This window comes from Pseudorasbora parva, chromosome 13, assembly GCF_024679245.1.
Source record: "Pseudorasbora parva isolate DD20220531a chromosome 13, ASM2467924v1, whole genome shotgun sequence".
NCBI classification, from domain to species: domain Eukaryota; kingdom Metazoa; phylum Chordata; class Actinopteri; order Cypriniformes; family Gobionidae; genus Pseudorasbora; species Pseudorasbora parva.
Window position 1 is genome coordinate 25,661,180 of NC_090184.1, and position 17,923 is coordinate 25,679,102.

General features: G+C 38.1%; 1 protein-coding gene across 2 annotated transcripts in view; it reads right to left on the reverse strand.

Moving 5' to 3' along the window:
* Positions 1 to 17,923, reverse strand: part of ccser1 (coiled-coil serine-rich protein 1) — a 111,493-nt gene that overhangs the window by 37,066 nt on the left and 56,504 nt on the right. For both annotated transcript variants that reach the window (XM_067413617.1, XM_067413619.1), the window contains exons 8-9: positions 15,352 to 15,435; positions 11,524 to 11,601 (exon numbers count right to left, since the gene is read on the reverse strand). In XM_067413617.1, coding sequence (XP_067269718.1) covers positions 11,524 to 11,601; positions 15,352 to 15,435 — 162 coding nt within the window. The remainder of the gene's footprint in view (positions 1 to 11,523; positions 11,602 to 15,351; positions 15,436 to 17,923) is intronic.

Here is a 17,923-nt window from a genome sequence, read left to right on the forward strand (position 1 = left end):
TTTAAAGGGAATGGGAGATTAGACTATGATCGGTTTGTTGCACGTTATGCCCAAAACACACCCATGAATCATTAAGAGACTACATACAACCCTTTTAGACCATGCGCCTGGTATACTGACCAATTTTATTTTCAGAAAAAGTGGACGTGTCCTAAGTGCACCTGCACCATGCGCTCAGAATGTTAAAATAGGGCCTATAAAGACTTCACTTGTTTCATGACTGGATGAATCAACATATTGGAAGAATCTCTTGAATGATTCCATGACAAATACATTTTTAACAGTCATTTGTAGCCACCTACTGGTGATGCAACCGATACAATTGTTATTTGAAATACCAAGTTACCTTCAAAAGGTTAGAGCGCTATTGTAGACATAAGTGTTTATATACAAACTATAAACTTGTATCTTGTATACTTCTGAGATGATTTGAATATTTATAACAGAAATAATTATACTGCGTTGTTGAAATGTGGTTGTTTAATATTTATACATGACAAATGCTCTCTCCGGCTCAGTGGCAGCGCCAACGCAGATCTGAATGTTCCGGTGGGATACTGTCATAGGTTTAATAGACAGGACAATTGTTGTCAATTAGGAATATATAGCGCAAGTGTTTGGAATAAGATCGCAATCTTTTAATGATTAATCGTGTAGATCTTACATTACGCAATTCAGACTTGCCTTGATGCCCTTTTACAAATTTTACAAAACTTTTCGGACACATCCACAGCATTCGTGAGTTTTAACTACTTCCCCCTGATGAATGTTCTCACGCCACAGCAGCACCCACACACTCTCACTCCACCTGATGCTTCTTCAACAGAAAGCCCAGATGGAGTCATTCTAATGACTGGCATGTGTTGCTATCTCTCTATTAACCTCAGAAGAACTCTAGATCTATATATCCCTTTTGTGTTACACCTAATCTATTCTCTTTTTGGCTGACTTTCAAGCGCACGTCTCTTGCTCTCCCACCATCCCTTCCCCCATCTCTTTCTTTTTCACACGATCCCTCTGTGACTATGGGTTCTCTAGAGTTGAGACACAAGAAGTTTTTATTCAGTGCAACTTTATAAAAAAAAAAATTCCAGAAGTAACATATTTTTTACGTTAAACGAATGACTCGAATATATTTTTTAAAGGATTTTTTGCAGTCGGTGCAGTTATTGAATTAACATTTGACTCAACCACTGAACCGCCAATGATTACTATTTTTGTAATTATGTTTTTTTATTTTCAACCCTAAATAAACCGTGAAAATGTAACTGCCTTATGTTGTACTTGCGTTTATGAGATGCAATTTGGTCATCATTTACTAACCTTCATGATATTTTAAGGATGTATGAACTTTTTTTGTCGAAAGCAAAATGAGATGTTAGGCAGAATAACGGTCTCAGTCACCATTCACTGCATCTTTTTCCTATAAAATTAAAGTAAAAAGGTATCAAATCATCCTTCCTAACATCTCATTTTAACCTCCACTGAGGAAATAAACTCATGCAGTTTTAAAATATCATGAGGGTGAAAAACAATAACGGCAGATATAATTTTAGGGGGATAAACTCGCTCTCTAAATAATTACAGACTGGTTGTTTATATGGCACTGTATGTATGTATGTATGTATGTATGTATGTATGTATGTATGTATGTATGTATGTGTGTACGCACTTAAATTTAACTTTTAACTGATGAGTGAAAGCCATAATATAATAAATGAAAAATTTACCAAGATATATTATTCAAAAATTAATAATACAGAAAATCAATACCGGTAGAAAAATAACTACACCCCTACATTATTTATGTAGTGTTTAGTGATAAACTTAGTGATTTTTTTTCTTCCCTCAAACGATACATGGTCATTTTAGTATAAGCTACAAATTATTGTAAGATTGTGACCCTGGGCCACAAATCCAGTCATTAGGATATTATGTAAAAATCATGCTCCATGAAGATATTTTGTAAATTTCCAACTGTGAATATATCAAAAATGTATTATTAGTAGTAATGTGTTGCTCTTATTTGGACAACTTTAAAGGCAATTTTCTCAATATTTAGATACCTCAGATTCCAGATTATCAAATAGCTTCATCTCAGCCAAATATTGTCTTATCATCCTAACAACATCTTATTTATTCAGCTTTCATGTGATGTATAAATCTACCCTTATGAATGGTTTTGTGGTCCAGGGTCACAATTATTGTTAAATTATTTTACCTTAAATGAAATGACCTTTTATCCATCAAACTATATGTTCATCATTATTTATAAAGTATATTGTAAATGTAATGTATAATATATAGTATTAAAAAAAAAGGAATCGGAATCTGAAACAAAACAATTAAATCCCTTACAATTCCCATCCCTAGTCTTCTCTTCCTTGCTGAATTCACATCTTTCCCCCGCAGGTGAGTTCAGTCTGGATACAGGATGTGACTAGCAACAAAGCTTTTCTGAGACTGTGCACCCTTCTGAAGGATGAGATCTCATTAGTCTGCACGAGAACCAGCAGAGAACGAGATACGGGACGTCGGCCCACCTGACTACATCCTGGCCTCTGTCCAGCTCACTTATCCCAATCTCATCCTGCGTGTAACGCCACAGAGCGGCACTTAATTACGAGTCGAATCGCGCTTCAGATGCTCGCCCGCCGTCGCATGCACGCAAACTCCCAGGGGTGTTTTTCACTGAAAGGAAACTGCAGCGCATCAGTCTAGACGCCACACTTCAGATGATGATCGGGGTAATGGCTAGCACAAACCAAAGCGTGCTGAACTCGTAAATAAAAGAAACGAACAAACAAGGGAGGGGTTCTGGCAAAAACATAAAAAGACCAAACTGGTAAGGGACAGTGTTCTGCTAATTAAACACTAACGCCAGAAACAAAGCATGAAACAACTCGTTCCATGGCCTGCGGATCTCGCACAAGCCCGCGTTCGCTGGAACAACGTCAGTCGTATCCCAGGAGTTTCTATTCCTGTTAACAAATAGGTCAATATTGCCTGGTAATTCAGAACAGATACTCTTTTCGTGCCATTTTTTTCCCCGCGCTGTACGACTGACACAATTGTACACATCCATATAAACAGACAAAAAGGATCAAAGCATCAGAGGCACGTTGCTTCTCTGCAGAAAGCTTCTCCACCTGAGTAAACACAGAGCTTTCATCTTCCCATTCCGGTCGCCCTGGGCACACGGAGTGCCGGGTACCGTTCTTTCGACCGTCTAGGTGGATTACAATGCTGCACACACAGTCCACGTACGCTCTCTGTGTGTTTCCTCAACTGTTACTTTAAAGCCTTGCGATTTAATAAGTTATGGATATCGAACAGGCAGACACGATAGGTTGAACTTGAAGTGCTGGCACTGGCTGAGAACGGAGATGAGTAACGCGTGATGGACATTTAGAGAACTCCGGCTAAAAAACACAAAGAGATAATATGCAAAACAAGTGTCAGTCGTACAGATGGTGTTTCAAAGCAATCTTCAAGTGGCATTTGTGAGCGTGGCCATCCAAAAGGGATGGTTGGTGCACTTCCAAGAGAAGAGAATCCAGTCGTGCACAGTGATAACCTGTGTTGATTTTTTTCGTTGGAAGCAAAGGAAATCGGATAAAACAGACAATAAAGGGATAAAACAAAGGGGGAGTGTGGCTGGTTGCAGAATTACAGAGAGAAGGACCAGTTGCCTAAACCCCGGGTGGCAGAACAGCATGCCATGCTTCGGTGGAAACACCACGAAACAACCACAACACAAAGTGAGAAAACTCACATGGTCTCCTGCAAGAGGAAACGGCGGAGGCGCGGACTCGAGCACGGCCCTGAAAGCAAAGCATATATCTTTGAAATCATGCACAGGGACAACAGGCAACTTCTATCTGGGATCATTAATTCAGCGCACCTACTTACCCTGTCTCATTAATGCACTGGCACGGAGTTTATCTGTTTATCTAACTCCTCACCAGGTCACTAAATACACTGAAGATGCTTTACACCGCTGACAAAATCACAGATAGATAAGCAGTAAAAGTTGACGGGTCAAGGTAAAACCATGATGAGGGATGACTTCCCCTTTTCGGAAGTCTAATCACCCCTGACCGTTTCTGCTCAGAGAGATGAGGGGAGGCTCAGACTGCAGGGTTCCCACAGTTCACGTTGGCCTCAGCCATCACTGTAACGTTCCCGTCCGGTGGCGCTACTTTGGACAGAGTTATGAGAGCTGCAGACTGGAAGTGGGAGATATTTCATGCAACCAAGCATGGATTCAAATGTCCTTCACAAAAACGGACAGAGAGAGGGAAAAACACCCAAAAATGACCATGAGAACTGAGGTGTGCACTGCATCAAAAGATGAAATGAAGCCAGAATGGTTTACTGCATTACAGGGACACACAAAGGGTTGACATTCATGGTCTATAAGAAGGATGTAGATTATGGCTGACAATAAAATATTTCATTAAATCAAGTGATATAGTCAGTAGGTCTGGATATCCATAAATATTCAAATTTGATTTCAAATTCACATTTCATTTTTTTGTATTATTAATTATGGTTTCAGCTAATGTCCATTTTGCTTATATTATATCTCAGCTATTGCTATAAAATATAAATACAAATATTAATAAGATTAATGTTACTAATAATAATACTAGACCAATTATAATATTAATTATTATAATTATTATTATTATTATTAAACAATATTATTATTGTTAACATTACTGTGTATAATTAATATTAATATTGCAAGTACGGTGTATAATTATGTATATATAGATACACACACATGCATGAATACATTTAAGTATTGTATACATGCATGTGTGTGCGTGTGTGTGTGTGTGTGTGTGTGTGTGTGTGTGTGTGTGTGTGTGTGTGTGTGTGTGTGTGTGTGTATATATATTTTTTTTTCAGCTATTGCTATTAAATATATCAATATTAATAATATCAATGTTTCTAATAATGATAATACTAGATAAATAATAACATCAATTAATAATAATATAATAATTAATAATAATAATAATAATAATAATAATAATAAATATTATTATTATTATTATAATTATTATCACTAATTATTACTCTGTAATATTAACATAGCAGGTACTGTGTATAATTATGTATACATAAATACACACATGCATGTATACATAATATTTGCATGCATATATACACATTACAATTATACACAGTACACATATATTATGTAAACAAAAACTTTTATTATGGATGTGACTATCACAATTCATTTTTCCCCAGCCTATTATTATTATTACTATTATTATTGGAATGTTAATAATATTTGGAATTCCTAAAGACAAAGCGATTCTGAAGGCTTGCAGGTCAAATGTGCATCACAACTTTAGTACAATTGAGGACGTTTGGTCTGATTGGTCAATTTGATTTACTCACATGGTCAAGCAAGAAATAAAAATAAGTGTCTCTCTCTCTCTCTCTCTCTCTCTCTCTCTCTCTCTCTCTCTCTCTCTCTCTCTCTCTCTCTCTCTCTCTCTCTCTCTCTCTCTCTCTCTCTCTCTCTCTCTCTCTCTCTCTCTCTCTCTCTCTCTCTCTCTCTCTCTCTCTCTCTCTCTCTCTCTCTCTCTCTCTCTATATATATATATATATATATATATATATTAGGGCCGGGACTCGATTAAAAAAATTAATCTAATTAATTAGAGGCTTTGTAATTAATTAATCGAAATTAATCGCATTTTAATTGCATATACATTTTTGACCTGAGAACAATGAGAAGTAATTTTTCACATGTATTTTTAGTATACCATTGAATAATGACTGAATACATAAGCTTAATCAACAAAATATTGTTTATTTATTTCAGTCCAGCAGACCAGCGCAATGTTTGCCATTAAGTGTAGCAAAAGCATATTTGTGATATCTGAGGCTCGATGTGCTGCGGTGATACCCAAATTCCTTGTTGTATAGCTTGCACACAACCATGCTCTTGACGACGCTTCCATTCTTTCGTTTTTTAAAACAAAATTTCCCATCCACGGGGCCAAGCAAAGCGGTCTCATCAGCTTCTTCGCTCATGTTCACTCATGCCCTGCGCCTCAATCAGCTCCCTAGTTCACTAGTCAGGGCACTGATCAGGACATAAGTCAATGGGCTGACTCCCTGATCAGTGCCCTGACTACTGAACTAGGGAGCTGATTGAGACGCACCCATGGTTTGTTGTTGTCGTGACTCCGGAGCGAGCGCTAGTTGGTGTTCCAGTATAATCGGTCCGTCGAAACTCATTCATTGAAAAACTTTCCGCGGTGCAAAAATAAGTGTGGTTAATTTTATTTTATTTTTTTTGCGTAATTAATTAACGCGTTAAAGTCACGTAATTAATTAATCTTAATTAACGCGTTAAAGTCCCGGCCCTAATATATATATATATATATATATATATACACACACACACACGCAGCGTACAATTAATGTTATAAGTTATCGTCATCTCATCTTGTAACTATTGTAAGTGTAACCGTAACCAGATTGTGTCAATGAATAATTTGCTAACAAGTTTTGATTCGGTATTGACTTTGAAGTGCAATTGCAATACAATATAGTCACATTACAGAAACGCTCTCCTCTCCCACATATTTTGCTATGTAACTGCGCTTATTTCCGTCATTGGTATAAGCAGCAGTGGGTGGTTATAGACAAGAAACGTACAGTTTTCTATAATCTTGCTGATTAGGTTTCTTTAGTCATTCGGCAACCCTGCAGCCTGAACCGCTGTAGGCGAACCACCCTTATACAGCAGTTTGGCGATATGATTAACTGTTAATTGTTTTATTGCAAAAAATAAAAATAATTCCAGCAACAAATGGCCAGCAAAATCTCTTCAAACTTCTTTGTTCACGTACAAAAGAAAGGGAACGATTAGCGCTCAGCAGGCGTGTCATTCTGTGTGGCTCAGTGCTCACACTCTGACCCATGCAGAGAGAAAAGCAAGCAGGCTTGAGCAATGAAGTTGGGAGTTTAGCATAACAGGTCCCCCACACGGAGTGATCAGATGGGCCGCAGCATGACAGGGCGACCCCCTCGTGCGCAAATTAATCTAAATAAATAAATAAATAAACATACCTAAATGAACTGGAAAAATAAAAAGAGATGGCTGTAACATTTTGGGGGCTCATGAAATGGGCTTGAAATGCAAAAAGCCTCTCAGCAGGGTTGGCTGGAGAGCTGAATAACAGAGCAGTGGGAGATGTCCGGTATGTTCCATTAACAGGTGTCCTCCAGCTATACGGAGCTGACCACTGATCAATCTCCCTCGCTGTTATAGATCCAACTGTTTGGGCAAGCATCAAAAACGACTTATTCTGGCTGCAAGGGGTTTCCATTTGGCTAAATATTCAAGCATTTTAATAAGAACTGTCACATCTATAAAAAAGATTAATGACTGGAAGGGAAATAACACAAAACAGAAGCTAATCCATAAAACTTCATATCTCGGCTACGGAAGGGAGGAATGCCAGAGTAAATGAGCTCTTAAGTGCTTTTTCATTTAAATGGCTGAACGGCAGTGTGGAGGGCAGAGCTTAATATTAACAGGCTTAGACTGGCATAATAAAGCAAAGTAAACAGACATAACGGCGCAGTCAGGCTTTGTACAGACTGGAAAAGAAGGGGCCTTTCATCAGGTTTCAATGTGACAATGACACAGGCTTATGAACGACACAAAAACATTCTGAAGTGTTGCATTCAAACCTGCGCTGAAAAATGTTTGAAATCATAATTGGAAAAAACTAAACAAAATTAAAAATACTGTTACCATCATCATAAGAACTTTTAAAGGGGTCATGATCTGAATTTTTACAATCATTTTATTTTGTTTCCTGAGGTGCATTTACAAATTGATTTTTGAACGCTCTGTTGGAAAGGGCTGCTGTTAGGTTTCAATGTAAATGCCCACTGTTGTGATTGGCTAATATCTTGCATATAAAATAAGTATTACATGTATAACGCTCAACAAATGTTTTACTACATTTTTATAAGTTTAACCAACCGTGAAAAGTGTTGATTATAATAATGCCTAGCCTGTGTTGTTAATCCAACAATGTTAAAGGGCTTATTCACCCAAAAATGAAAATTCTGGCATTATTTACTCACCCTCATGCCGTTCCTGACCCGTAAGATCTCCATTCATCTTCGGAAAACAATTGAAGATATTTTTGTTAAATTCTGGTGGCTCAGAAAGGCCTCCATTGGCAACAATGTCATTTCCTCTCTCCCCATAAAAGGCACTAAAGACGTCGTTACAAAGCCCATCTCACTACAGCGGCTCTACAATCATTTTACAAAGCTACGAGAATAGTTTTGTTTGCAAAAAAAACTAAATAAGGACTTATATAGTGATGGGCCAATTTCAAAACAATTCTTCCTGAAGCCTCTGAGCTTATTATTCAGCATATTGATTCATGATTCGGATTGCGTGTCAAACCGCCAAACTGCTGAAATCACGTGATTTTGGCAATCTGAATCATTAATCAATACACTGATTCATAACGATTCAAAGCTTTACGAAGCAGTGTTTTGAAATCGGCCATCACTATACAAGGCGTTATTTAGGGGTTTTTTTGCTCACAAAAAATATTCTCGTCAATTCATGAAATGACTGTAGAATCACTGCAGTGAGATGGACTTTGTAACGACATCTTTAGTGACTTTTATGGGTCTTGAGAGAGGAAATGACACTGCTGCCAATGGAGGCCTTTCTGAGCCATTGGATTTTAACAAAAATATATTTTTTGAACGGAGGTCTTACGGGTGTCGAATGACATAAGGGTAAGTAATTAATGACAGAATTTAAATTTTTGGGTGAACTAACCCTTTAAGTTAAAAAACGTTTGGACACTGGCTTGATTTACTAATGCATTAACAGCAAAACATGATTTTGAGACGAATAACATCTGACTGTGCATGAATATTAGAAAATAACTGATCACAGAATTACTGTAGGGTCCATATCTTACAGTAAAAGACTGATTACCGTAATGCGAATCCACAGCTAAATGTACTGAACAAACAAATAATGCTCCACTTAGACATTCAGTCAATCAATAAATAATAAAGAACCACTTTCCTAGCATTAGTTCCATTGGAAAGTAATGTTATTTTTAGTCCAGTGATCCTGTATCTCTCTTCTTTTTTCATTAAACTTATATGCCAGTAGGCAGGGCCAAAGACACGATGATGAAGAAGTAGGTGTTGATTTGATTCTTCAGGAGGCGGTCTTTCGTAGTACTATTACAGTGTAATGCGAGTTGTCTCTAACCTTGGATTCAATAAAAGCTATATTCAGACCATCAAGGACATTTTGAGTTCTGTAACTTACAGGATGTTTTTTACAGTACAATGACAGTCAAAAGATCAGAGAAATGTTAAATATGGAGTAGCTAAGAGCGACAGAGTAGCTGTCAAACCTCACAAAAGACAAAAAAAGCTGTCTGTACAACTTTCATGACTGTAAAGGTTGTATGGACTACAATAATTGGCAATTTGAAATCAATGGTGTTTTATTTTAACAATCTAATTTTAACAATCAGTAAAAGTGTTTATTTTAAGTACTTTCTAATTTTATCAGCCGTATACTGCATTTTATGTAACATTTTATTTTGTTTAGTTAATATTTATGCCATTAAATTAGTGTCATGTAGGCAACAGTGCTCAGTCTCTACATGACTAATAGAAAAAGGATCATGGAATATGTGCTTCACATGAGCATTATACATCACCCTGCCGTTCTGCACATCATTTCTCATGCTCTTTGGACAGATGAGCAAGCTGGCCCCTGTCCATCTACCCGTGACTCTTTGTCCAGATAGAAGTCACTCCACAAGAGCCTGCCCCTTCCTATTGCGCATCAGGCCGACAGAGGAGGAGAGGACTTTGAGAAGTTGGTGAACGCAAGAACCATGTATGGATGTGTCCGGCGCTTCCAAAAGAGGCCAGTCTGGCCCCCTTGGTGCACTGTGACTCAACAGAGGGCACCAAAGCCTCTCTTCCTCTCACTTTCAGCTAATTAGCTCAGCTGGAGAGAGAAGCAGGGTGCTCCAGAAAAAAAAAGAGAGAGAGAAAGAACGAGGGTAAAAAAAGGAAACAGATGACCTCCTCCAGTTGAAGCAGCCTTCAAAATAGCTGACCCACTTGTAGACACACTTTCGGATATTTGCGTGTCCTCAATGCAGTAACCCATATAGCGGTGTAGTCTACATAGGGCAGGGTGGAAATGCAGAACTCATCTCTTGCTGAGCGGGAGGAAAGAATGATGGCGCACGTTGCGTTCAGAAAGCCTGAGGGTCTCGTGCTCGTGCATGTGCAGTTCCTCTCTGTGCTCATTCATTGCCGGCACATCTGAGGTAGACAGGAAGAAGATTCTCCCACATCCTCCCACGCGACCATTTCCACGCTGGGTGTTTTTGGCACGGCAGCAAAAAGACGCAGGCTTACCGTGAAAATGCCGCTTATCTAATGCAACAGCTCCATAATGAGCACTCTTTCTAATATTTCATCTTTTTTTACTGCACTTTTCATCAACGCCAAGGTCTGATGGAGCTGTGACGCATTAGCGCAGCGATAGCCGTGGAATGGATTGTCAAGCAATTTGAAAAAGCCATCTGAATTCACATCACATATACATATTAACGGTAATACAAAGCACAAAGTCTGGAGAGATGTTAAATGCCAGGGGGAAAATGGACCATGTCTCCACAGGAGACCAACTGAAAGCTATTTCAGTGTAAAGGGACTGAAGGAATACTGATGCGGGCACTGCGAGGGCACAGACTATATGACAGAAATCTGTAAAGAAAATCTGTCATGCTTCTTAACCATCATTTAGCGATAACACGCTCATCACAAATGCTGAACAAAACATAAACAGATTTGTAACTATAAGGGCACATCTTAAGAATGTGCCAAAAGCTTTTAATCAAACGGCATTTGCTCTTCATTTGATTAAGTGTTGCAACCGAAAGGGAGAAGATGGTTTAAAGGCTGGGTTTTGTCTCCAATGCTTTATTATCTCTGGTGCATTAATCTCTGTTAATGAGTCATTTAAAGTTTGCAGCACTTGAACACAGTTTGCTGACTCACTGCAATATAGCATCATCATTTGTTGTGTGTGAGCCATTTAAAGGTGCCTGTGGGAACAAGAAAACACCTAGATTTCATCTAAAATTAATAACAAAAACAAATAAAAAGTAGGACGGCAATTTTTGGTTGGGTGGGGGAGAGGAGGGCAGTCAAACTATTGAAAGGGCAGGGGACAACTTGATTAAGCAAAAGTGGTTGAAATACAAAAACCACGATCTCACTATAAGGGTTCCACCTCAAATTGAAAATCAACTTTCAGTGCCCTTTACCATTAAAAGTCAGTGATATAAAAAAGACAGATGTGGGGACCTGTATTCAATTAGAAAAACCAGACACAGCTCAATGACCTCAGAACATTAGCAGTGTCGCCAGGAGCTTTCATACGGTGCTTTAATGGGTACTCACCTCTGAGAGTAAGAAATCTGTCTGAGTGCTTTTGTCAGCTTTTTGGCAAAGAGATTTCTGAGCAGCACGGGTGGATTCCTGTTAAAAAGATGTATATATCAGAAAAGTGTGTCAGAGCATTAAAGTTATGACATAAAACAGTTATCTGGAATAATTGATCGTGATTGGTCAATCTCAGTATTCTAAACAGTGCATCCACGTATTCACCGCATGTCACTTTTTCCACATTTCGTTATGTTACAGCCTTATTCCAAAATGGATTCAGTTCATAATTTTCCTCAAAATACCACACAAAATACCCAATAATGACAATTTGAAAGTAGTCTGTTTGAAGCACCTTTGGCACCAATTACAGCCTCAAGTCTTTTTGAGTATGATACTACAAGCTTGGCACGCTTATATCTTTGCAGGACCTCTCAAGCTCCATCCGGTTGGATAAGGAGCGTCGGTGCACGGCCATTTTCAGATCTCGCCAGAGATGTTCAGTCTGGGTTTAAGTCTGGGCCAGTCAAGGCCAATCAAGTTGTCCCATGGCCACTCCTGTTATCTTGGCTGTGTGCTTAGGGTTGTTGTCCTTTTGGAAGATTAACCTTCACCCCGGTTTGAGGTCTAGAGTGCTCTGGAGCAGGTTTTCATCTTTCCCTCAATTCTGACTAGTCCAGTTCTAGTTCTAGTCCAGTCCAGTTCTGCTGCTGAAAAACATCTCCACAGCATGATGCTGCCACCACCATGCTTCACTGTAGGGATGGTATTGGCCAGGAGATGAGCAGTGGTAACCTGGTTACCTCCAGATATGATGCAATTCAGGCCAAAGAGTACAATCTTTGTTTCATCAGACCAGATCATTTTGTTTCTTATGGTCTGAGAGTCCTTCAGGTGCCTTTCGACAAACTCTAGGTGGGCTATCATGTGCCTTTTACTGAGGAGTGGCTTCCGTCTGGCCACTCTACCATACAGGCCTGATTGGTGGAGTGCTGCAGAGATAGTTGCCTATCTGGAAGTTTCTCATCTCTCCAGAGAGAAACACTGGAGCTCTGTCAGAGCGACAATCGGGTTCTTGGTCACCTCCCAGACTAAGGCCCTTCTCCCCCTATCGCTCAGTTTGGCTGCAAGAGTCAAGGAAGGGTCAAACTTCTTCCATTTACAGATGATGGAGACCACTGTGCTCATTAGGACCTTCAATGCTGTAGAAAGCTTTCTGTATGCTTCTCCAGATCTGTGCCTCGATATAATCCTGCTTGGACATCTACAGAAAACTCCTTGGACTTCATGGCTTGATTTGTGCTCTGGCATGCACTGGTAACTGTGGGACCTTATATACACAGATGTGTGCCTTTCCAAATCATGTCCAATCAACTGAATTTACCACAGGTGGACTCCAAACAAGTTGTAGAAACATCTCGATGATGATCAGCGGAAACAGGATGCACCTGAGCTCAATTTTGAGTGTCATGGCAAAGGCTGTGAATACTTAAGTTCATGTGATTTTTTTTATTTTTATTTGTTTATAAATTTGCAAAGATTTCAAACAAACTTTTAACTTTTTTATTATGGGGTATTATTTGTAGAATTTTGAGGAAAATAATTAATTTAATACATTTTTTAATAAGGCTGTAAGAACAAAATGGGGAAAAAGTAAAGTGTTGTGAATACTTTCCAGATGCACTGTATATTGACCACTGTATGGAGGACCACTTAAAGAAAAAAGTAAAAAAAAAAAAGTAAAGTAATAAAATAAATAAATAAATAAATAAATAATAGATAAATAAAAAATTAAATAAATAAATAAATATTACAAATGTCATTTATATTTCACATTTTTTGTTTAATACTATACACTGATCATTTATTAACATGAATTAATAAAAGGTCTACTTGAAACAAAAAGTATTATAGAATATTTTATATTATATAATATACAGTGCATATATATATATATATATATATATATATATATATATATATATATATATATATATATATATATATATATATATATATATATATATATATATATATATATATATATATATATATATATATATACACTGTATATTATATATTGCAAATACATACAATCAATAATTGAGTAATTCAAAAAAGTTGTTTTAGTTTTTGTTTTATGAATATACTGATAACTTTGGATTTAAAAAAACACATAATAAAAAGTTATTTTATGCCCTTTACACTTTTCTTCAGCAGCCATCTAAAATGTGGAATATTGTACAGTCAGGCAGTCATTACTACACAATATTATTAATAAACCCTGGTTTAATGCATGATAATGAACCTCTGATTGTGCATTCATATCGGCTATACCATCCAGTCTTGACGGGGAATATCAAACAGCCTTAATCCCCCTCCTGAACGTGGCAGAATGGCAGACTAATAAAATAAGAAATATGGTGCAGCAAAATTTAGGGCAGCCATACTTCATTAATGACATTCAATAAAGACAGTAAAAATTGACAAAGACAAGCCTAGCCAGCAGGCTGCCAGTTTCACCAGTGAGTATTATTTTACGAGCTTTTGCCTTGATTTATTAAGCCATTGTGGCCGCAGGTTCTTTCCCACTAAAAATAGAGCGGAGGTCTCTGGGAGGCAGAATCTGTAAAGTGATGATGTCAATGGCTAAGTTGACTTAGTTTATTCGGATTTCTGGATGTCATCTGGATGATACATTATACACACATTTACATATGTTCAGTAAACATGCTTTACAGGATATAAAAACCACTGCAGTTCTCAAGTTGAAACTCACAATAAAGAGTTTGAGTCATTGGGCTCTTATGGAGCAGAAATAAACTGCAGTGAGCACTGTGGTATTTACCAACAGACTGTTTTCTCAGAGAAAAAGACTGTGACCTTCAGAGACGTGCTTAACACTACTGGGAGCACACTTTCTGAATTCAGTTCTCGAAGAAAAGACAGATAAGGACAACATCAATTCAAACCTCACAGACTGAGCGAAAGTCAAACTTGCAATCTTTTCATTGAACACCTACCTAGACAGCGATCAGCAAGTATGGAGAACGTTTAAACTAGTAATGCAGTGCTGCAGCTGAAAGAATAAAGGTGCATTCACTTCACACAATCTCACACTGAGATTAGCAGCACCAAAGCGTCCTGAAGTCATTAGTTTTCAATGAGAGCTGGCGATTTCCTGAGCTTGACTTATTGCGATGCGGTGACTACAAATGGTAGTGCGGAGAGGTTTTAGGGAGGCCTTTGAGATCAGTGTTATTTTACAATCGCTTTGTTGCAGTAATAATTTGAATTAGAGAAGCCTAGAAAAGACTTTCTTTCTTTTTTTTAAATCAGTCATGATTTGTTTGAAACATCATGTGCTTTGTTTGTCCTTTTGCTTTTACAGCATCTTTACTGCCCTCTATTGTTTTTATTTGTCCTACCCCCTCCTCCGTGCCCATCACGCCATCCCATCCCTCTTTTCAGGACCACTAGTCTATAAATCTGAGATGGACCTGTCATATTTCTCCTTCACTCGTCTCTGCTCTAGCTGCTGGGACAGGGAACGTTATGCGTCTCACAGTGCATGTAAAGCAAGCGACGAGCTGTTTACTGCACGTTAAGTGAGTCTATCAAATATCGCCCCAGTTCAAAGGAAACTGCCGAGCGGCATCTCCATAACTTCTTAACGTGAGCCTTGGGAGAGGGAAAGGACATGAAACCAACAGGATGTTAACGCAAACTGTCAAATAGACGTGCAAAATTAGGGTGTTCTAAAGACAATGGAACCTGTTTTTGCAATCGTGACACTTCTTGAAGGTGGTTATGAAACGTTACATTGAACTCGTCGAGTTCTCTCACCAATTCAGCCTGGAGTCGTACAATGAGCTCATCTTTCTCCTTCAGCTGCTGTAGCAAGAACTGGTTCTCTTCTCTCCCAGGATCCTGCACACAAAGCATACGCAAACACGGTAAAAAAAAAAAAAAAGATTTAAAAAAATAAAAGTCAGTCTGTGTTATTCAAGCCGTCGCCCCCAGTTTGAATCTGCAGCCTCGTGTGTGGGCGTGAAACTGCTGCGGTTGAGAGGTGGAGGTGTGTTTTCTATGCCGTGGTTTCACTCTCCTCCATAAACTTCACCTGAACTAGCAGGCACTTTCCCACGACCTTGTGCTGTCAGCATCCATTATGTGAGGCTGGGGGAGGGGGAGGGACTGAAGCTTCAAGGGCAGCAGAGGAGGACCGAAAGGCCCAGGAGCTGAGTATGGCCTCCACGAGTGACCGAAAAGAACCGCCGCCTCCAAAAAAAAAAACGACAGCTCTACTCTAAAAGAAGCATTCGGTGGAGATTAGACGGCGCTGGCATGAGGAAGCCGGAAACAATATGCACGAGTCAGAGCCCCTCGTGAAAGATCAGGGAAGGGGATTATGAGCTTCAATGTCACGTACTTGGAGACATCGTTGTTCAAAGCTCTTTGGGTTTAGCTTGAATGCACTCCTTTTGTTGACATTACATAAACATCTCAAGAGAGCTGTTGTCAATCTTTGATGCTCCTCTGTAAAGGAAGCTAATTTCTGCCTGGAGATGATGATGATGACATACACAGTGACTAACTAGAATTGCTCTCTTTGTACCTACAATACTTTTTTTTGTCTTGTGAACCGTTATGACCCCATCAGTACAGCTCAAGTATCTCTTCATAGCAATCAAATCAGAATGCGTTCCTTTGAACTCAGATTATTTCATTTAGCTTTGTAGTAATGGCTATTAAATATCATTATTATGATTGCAACATAATTAAAATGGCCATTACAACAACGAGTCACTTTTGAAAGAAAAACATAACTGTGACTCGCCAGCTAAGCTACCATTCAAAGGTTTGGAATCAATATTAACTTTTTCTTAATTTGAATTTTATGCTTTTACACCTTAAGGATGCATTAAATAGATAAAGACTTTCTAAATGCCTATAATTTTTTGAAGAAATAAGTTAGAACATTTCTTAAGTTTGTAGCAATGTTCATTTCTTGAAAAACTGTCAAGTTCACAAATATTTGAGTCTTTTGACTGTTCTTGCCAAAGACTCTGAAAAACACATCAAAGCCAATCTTCTTCTGTTGTCTGCAGATTATCATGATAACCATAATAAAGTTCACACATTATTTATTTTCATCACGACTGACAGCACTCAGAGTCATTTTTTTATGTGCTGCTTATGTCTATTTCTTCAAACAAAGTTTTGTATTTAAAACAATTTTAAAGCATCCCTATTATGCTATTTTAAAGTTTCCTAAATTAAATTAATTTTAATTTTCTCATAATATACAATACATTGCACTTCACCACAATGTTCAATAATTCTCAAACGACTCTATGGTTGAAACAGTCTCTAAATCACTCCTTTCCGTGAGCCTACTCTGCTCTGATTGGTCAGATGGCCCAGTCTGTTGTGTTTGGTCTACTGAGTATAGTGCGTATTTCGGAAACAAACACCCATTACCATAGCTTAAGCTCCGTCCGAAGGCTTCCTAATGCTTAGCGATAGTACACACTGTAAGGAAGACGCAGATGTGCAGGTCCGAATCGATTAAACATTGGAAGAAAGACACAGTTTTAGGTAATACTGCAGCCCACAGCTGATTTACAATAGTATTTCAGTAAGACAGTAATAACATGAGTTAGCCAGATATAAAACACAAACACACTGTAGAGCACAGCGTCTTTCTTGACATGATGCCATTCCAGTATCCGCTGCATGTTTCGTCTTGACGTTACAACAAAACAGCTTTGCGATTTGTTTGAAAAACGTTGAATCGTTTAATTAACTTTTGAGAGACAATTTTTTTTCTTTCAGATTCCCTTAGAACTATGTTACATACTAAATGAAAGGTAATTTTTAAGAAAAAGACAAGAATATTCTTAAGAATAAAGTTACATATATTTTGGTCTCCAAAAACATTTAAGACAAAAAAAAAAATATTGCAGTTAAGGCCAATTTTATTCTTGAGAACGTTTCCCGAATCAAAGAATCTTCCATTTGCTGCAATGTCAGACCTTCTGCTTTCTAACAGTCATTTTGATAAGACTTTGAGTTTCATACTCTTCTTTCATCCCTCAGAACTTAACATTCATTTCTAATTGTTTACCATTGAATCTTTATGTTCTTTTGCCCGTTCTACTTTTTCACCAGTTTTAGATGCATCTTTTTCTTTGAAACTCTGCCTAAAGGCCAGCAGCATCTAAGAGACTTGCCTTTACTGTTACAATTGAAGCTGGTGTTTAGTGAGCACTGTTCAATGAAGCATCCAGCTGAGCACCAGTGAGGGGTTTGTTTCCCAAACTAGATGCTCTGATGTACTTGTCCTTTTGTTGTTGTGGAGCAGGGATATTCACTTCTATCTCTGTCCTGGTTAGATACTGTCTGCTTTCTTCCG